The sequence below is a fragment of the Chrysemys picta genome, chromosome 13, assembly GCF_011386835.1.
Source record: "Chrysemys picta bellii isolate R12L10 chromosome 13, ASM1138683v2, whole genome shotgun sequence".
In the NCBI taxonomy this organism is placed as follows: Eukaryota; Metazoa; Chordata; order Testudines; family Emydidae; genus Chrysemys; species Chrysemys picta.
In genome coordinates this window covers 12021789-12027881 of record NC_088803.1, presented here as the reverse complement: position 1 = coordinate 12027881, position 6093 = coordinate 12021789, and the positions used below count along the sequence as shown (strand labels likewise).

The window sequence follows — 6093 nt, the reverse complement described above, 5'->3', positions numbered from 1 at the left end:
CTGTTTGATCTAGCTATGCAGTCACACTTTGCTTAATGTTACAGCACTGAGATCTACTTCTAATAAAACAACGAGTTTATTACCAAAGGTTGGAGTGATACTGAGTAAGGGCCAGAACTAGAGACTATGTCTGGGCTCTGCTTAGACCCAACTGATTTCAAAGCATCTGCTTGGGGGGGACACAGCCAGGGCTGTAATCTTCTTGTTTGTTTTTTACCATTCAACCAGCTCATCTATGCTGACCCCAGTTTCTTGAAGGAACACTTGGCTTGTTCGTTCATTCAGTAACTCTCCATTGGTGCATGGATCCAGTCCCAGAGGAGCCATCCACTGAATGGAAATCTTGTTTCCCTGATGACGCCATGGGTACTCCATGGAATGTGGACATAATAAAAAGGTTTCTTGCCTGCTCAGTCATCAAAGGTTTTCAGAACAACCAGGGCTCCCTCCTCTCATATGCTTTGAGCTGACTGAAATTCCTGCAATTTCCCCACAACACACTTTGTCACCTGTCACTGTTGAAACAACTCATCTAGAAAGAGGACCAGTCTCACTCAGGTAGGTGCTGGAAGGAAATAGCTGGAAATCGCCTCCTAGTTTTCTAAATTCACAAATACAAGTATATTCCCGGTGTTTGGAATTACTGATTTCTTTCTTTCGTTCGTTCTTTCTTTCTTTCCATCAAGTACATGATAAAAAGGAGAGGGTAAGTAAGAGCTTGTCTTCACGGCCCCGTGTTTTGGTCTACGGGGCAGGAATTGCAGTTTACACTAGTATGCTAGGCTGTAATTGTCCTGTGAGTACCCTGTGAGTGCAAATGCAAATCAACAACCTTTTAGTTCACACTTGCAGGGTGTACATGGAGCATTTACAACCAATCATGCTAGAGAGTGCTGTAACTAACAATCCTATAGTCCGAACTGTGGAAATACCCTAAGACACTGGTTTTCAACTTTTGCAGACCCCTAAAAATTTTGAATGGAGGTGTGTACCTTTTTGGAAATATTAGACATAGTCTGTGGACCCCCAGGGGTCCACGTACCATGTATTGAAAACCACTGCCCTCAGACAAGATTATGGGAGATACCTTAACACAGTTAGGTCCCTTATTTGCTGGGCTGCCTCCATACCAATGAGACTGGTGCAGTGCACAGCAAATTACGATTAGGTTTAGGGACTAGAAAATTAGACACCCAAGTACGTCCCATTGAATTTCAGTGGGAGTTGGGCACCTGCTTGCCCATTGCTGTAGCGAAAATGCAAATCTACAAAGAAATGTGGGAGATGACCGTGACAACAATGATGATGATTCTGCACTGATATGGCAATTTCACCTGGAGTCTGCAAGACAGCGGGTTGAACTATTTGGCTGAGAAACATTTTCATACAAAAAAGATCTACAGTAGAACCTCAGAGTTGCAAACACCTTGGGAATGGACGTAATTAAAAATTCTGAAACGTGAGTAACTGATCAAAATGTTATGGTTGTTCTTTCAAAAGTTCACAGTGGAACGTTGATACAATTTTGAAACATTACTATGCAGAAGAAAAATGCTGTTTTCCTTTATTTTAGTAGTTTACTTATAATACCGTAGTGTACTATATTTTCCATTTTTTATTTTTTATTTTTGCCTTTACTGCTGTATGATTGCATACTCCTGGTTCCAAATGAGGTATGTGGTTGACCAATCAGCTCGTAACTCTGGAGTTTGTAACTATGACGTTCTACTGTATTTTCAAAAAACGGAAATTTCTGTGCAAAAATAATGTATCTAAGTTGTTTTATTTTTGTTAAACATCTCAATTTTTTTAAAAAAATGTATATTTTCATTTTCACCCAGTTTTACATATTACTTCTCTTTTTCTGTGGAAAAGTTATGGGAGGGAAGAAGAGAAAACAGGTGGAGGGGAGGAGAAATAAAAAAAATCACAGAAAACTGAAACAAATGATAAACTGCTCCTTTTCGAAACCTGCCCACCAGGAATTATTTTGAAATTTTCTGTTTTATTGTGTAAACTCTGCCATTTACCCAGTGGCTCTAGTCTCCAATCTGGATCACCACTGTAAATTGACCTAAGTTATGTCGACTTCATGTATGTAACATATATAAGAACGACCATACTGGGTCAGTCCAAAGGTTCATTTAGCCCAGTATCCTGTCTTCTGACAGTGGCCAATGCCAGGTGCCCCAGAGGGAATGAACAGAACAGGTTATCATCAAGTGATCCATCCCCTGTCACTCATTCCCAGCTTCTGGCAAACAGAGGCTAGAGACACCATCCCTGCCCATCCTGTCTAATAGCCATTGATGGACCTATCCTCCATGAATTTATCTAGTGCCTTTTTGAACCCTGTTATAGTCTTGGCCTGCATAACTTAGGTCAACATACAGCTTTAGAGTAGACAAGCCCTCACGGTATGGCATTTTATCAAATCATTTTTGTGGTTCTTTTCTGCACCCTCTCCAACTTTTTAGTGTATGCACAAGTCAGGTTTGATCATGGCGGGCAACACAGCAGAAATGGGGCTGTGAGAGGGACTTAAATGCAGGCAGAATAGGGGATTTCCAGATGAGTTTGTAGAGGTTTACCATATATGGAACGGTGTGAGAATGGGACAAACAGAAGGACTATGAACTGGAGAGAATTGATGGAGTGGAAGGAACTGGAGGCAACAGAAAGCATGACAAAGGAGGATATACAGGGAAAGGCAGAGTTACTTAGATCTTTTCAACTGGTGCCTAGAAGCTGAGCTTTGATACACTATCCAGTGGGAAGCCAATGGATGGATCCAAAGAGTGAAGAGCAGCTAAGCTTGTTACCTAATGAAAATTGGACCTTTAATGATGCCCTTTGTTATCTCTCATACTTTGCTGCTCACCCCATGACCTCAGAGATCCTTTCATAGCCTATTGTGAGGCACATAAAGGAATTTTGAAGGTCTAAATAAATGTCAACCCATTCTTCTTTATCTACTGTTTCGGTCACACATTCACGTAATTCTAACAGATAAGTGAGACCCAATTTTCCTTTGCAAAATCTGTGCTGCTTAGACACTATGATATCAGGATCCTCTGGGTCTTTTATTAATCTATCTGTAATTATTCTTTCAACCACTTTACCAGGCTCATATGGTAGTCTTACTAGTCTGTAATTCCCTGGATCACCTCTAAGGCCTTTTAAAAATGTAGGGAAAATATTTGCTAGCTCCAGTATAATAACTGATTCTCTGATTCTATCGAACTATGCGGATGCTGAAGTAAATTTCAAAAGAATTATTTTTTTTCCTGAAATTATTCATTTAAAATGTTTATTCACAAAGATAAAACTTTCAGCTCTACTCCTCGTGTGGAGCGATACGAGACACCCTGCAGCTATTTTGTCTCCTTTTCTTGTATATTCCAGTAATGGAGAACCAGATGGAGATGAGCGAGTTCATCCTTCTAGGCCTGACCAACCTCCAGGAGCTGTGGTGCTTCCTCTTCATTCTCTTCCTGATGATGTACTTGGCCAGCATGCTGGGGAATGGGGCCATCATGGATATGGTAATGGCTGAACCCCGGCTTCACACCCCCATGTACTTCTTCTTGGGCAACCTCTCTTGTCTGGACATCTTCTACTCAACAGTTACTGTGCCCAAGATGCTGGCTGGTTTCCTTTCAGTGTACCAGACCATTTCCTTCACTGACTGCCTCTCCCAGCTTCATTTCTTCCACTTCCTGGGCAGCAGTGAGGTCATTCTTCTTGCTGTCATGGCCTATGACCGTTATATGGCCATCTGCAACCCGCTTCGCTATATGCTGGTCATGAACCCACAGGTCTGCCTGCTCCTGGCAGCAGCTACCTGGACCACTGGCTTCCTACACTCCCTGCTGCACACGGTCATGACCTCCAGACTGCACTTCTGTGGCCGTAACCGTGTCCACCACTTTTTCTGTGACATCAAGCCCCTGCTGAGCCTGGCCTGCAGCAGCACCCGCCTCAACCTGAGGCTCCTGAACATCGTCACTGGGACCATCGCTCTGACTCCCTTCATCATCACACTCCTCTCCTACCTCTACATCATCTCCTTCCTCTTCCTGAAGGTCCAGTCATGGGATGGCAGGAGAAAGGCCTTCTCCACCTGCACTTCCCACCTCACCGTGGTGACACTGCTCTATGTGCCAGTCCTCATCAATTATATGACACACTCCGTGGGAGGCTCCTCAGAAAGGGAGATGATCATGACCCTCATGTACACCATCGTCACCCCAGTTCTGAACCCCCTGATCTACACCCTGAGGAACCAGGAGGTGAAATCTGTCCTGAGGAAAGCACTGGGAAGAAAGCTTCTCCCTGGGAAAAAATTAATAAAGTAGAGACAATACTCAAAAAGTATCTCTGATATTATCAAGGGAAGTGGAGAAATGGACAGTAAGGGAAAATCCTGCAAGATGCACTTGAAAATACACTAAATTGAACCATATTAAGTACTGGATTTTTTACTATTTGCATTACAGTATTGCCTGGAAATTACACTCTAGGGAACCATTCTAATTGACCATTGTCATTATTAATTGTATTACAGCTATACCTAGTATTCTACAATATCATTGATGTTATTGTTTTTATTATGGTTGTGCTTAGTAAATCTACTGTTGTGAATAGCAGTGGGAAGATATTTCTTTTTCCCCAGCATGGAAAAGTTTAGTGAAAATCGTATGGGGAAGTCATTTTTGGCTAAGTTTTCAGTGGAAAAGTTTCACTGCTTATTGAGAACCTGAAAACCAAAAATGTTTTTGTTTCTCACAACCAAATATTGAAAAGAATACAGCTGAAAACTGTGGGGGGAAAATTGGGGGGATATTAAATGACTTATTTGTTTTGATTTGGGTTTGTATTTTTTTGATGAAAAATTGAACTGTTCAAAGGAAAGCAGACACGTTCCATGAACAATTTTGTTGAGTGAAAACCCAGCTTTTCCTAAAACGAATTTTTAAAAAAACGATGGATAAGTTTAGACCAACTCTACTTGGGAACCATTATTATGAATTGTTATTTTTATTAACGGGGAGGCTAGTGATGATATACAGAAGGTCATGACAGATTTTCATTTTGACTGGATTTATAAACCTTTAGATTTAAGAAATGTAAAGATCACACACACTCGTCATCAAAACATAACACGGGTATTAAAAATGAAACAGTATTTGCATTTTTCATCTGGCTTGGTGAAGATCAGGTTGAAGATGTCAAAACTAACCACTTTTTAAAACAAATGTTGAATGGAATGTTTGACCTTTATACAGATCCCTGTTGGCAAAACCCACATATGCTCTTCGGATCTGAATGATTGAAGGATTGGAAAACAAGCCTTATAGTGATAGAGACAAGGATCTAAATCTGTTTATTTTAAGCAAGAGAAGGTTAAGGGGTGATTTGATCATAGTCTATAATTACCTACGTGTGATCTATCAGCAGATATATAATATAGAACATGCAGACGTCTCGCTTCCAAGGTCTCACTCCTGAAGGGCTACAGAACAGAGATGGTTAAAAATAGAGATCATAGGCAACTGAATTTCAATGTGATTTGGGTAACCAACTTCCCTGGGCTCCACTGAAAATCCAAGACATAGACAATTACTCTCAGCCTGTTACTTTTCAAATTGGATACAGATGTCTTCCAAGATCAAAGAACAAATGTGGGAGAACTTTTGCATTTTAATATGGCTGAATGTAAACTTAGATCTCAGAACAAAGAACGTAGGCCATGCTTATACGATGGGGGGCACAATCCTGGGAAGCAGTGACTCTGAAAAAGATTTGGCGAGAGTTGGATAATCAGATAAACATGAGTTCCCATCACGACACTGTGGGCAAAAGCGTTAATGCGATCCTGGTATACATAAACAAGGGAATCTCGAGTAGGAGGAGAGAGGTTACCTGACCTCTGCATGTGGCACTGGTGCAACTGCTGCTGGAATCCTGTGAGCAATTCTGGCATCCAAAATTCAAGAAGGATGTTGATAAATTGGGGAGGGGTCAGAGAAGAGCCATGAGAATGATAAAAGGATTAGAAAACCTGCCTTGTAGTGGAATTTTGTTTTGAAA

General features: G+C 41.2%; 1 protein-coding gene across 1 annotated transcript; it reads left to right on the top strand.

The window, feature by feature from the left end:
* The first annotated feature begins 3407 nt into the window (after positions 1-3407).
* On the top strand, positions 3408-4358 carry LOC101949374 (olfactory receptor 12D1-like). Its single transcript, XM_005310412.2, has one exon. It carries the CDS (start codon positions 3408-3410, stop codon positions 4356-4358), a length of 951 nt encoding a protein of 316 aa, XP_005310469.2.
* Positions 4359-6093: the final 1735 nt, after the last annotated feature.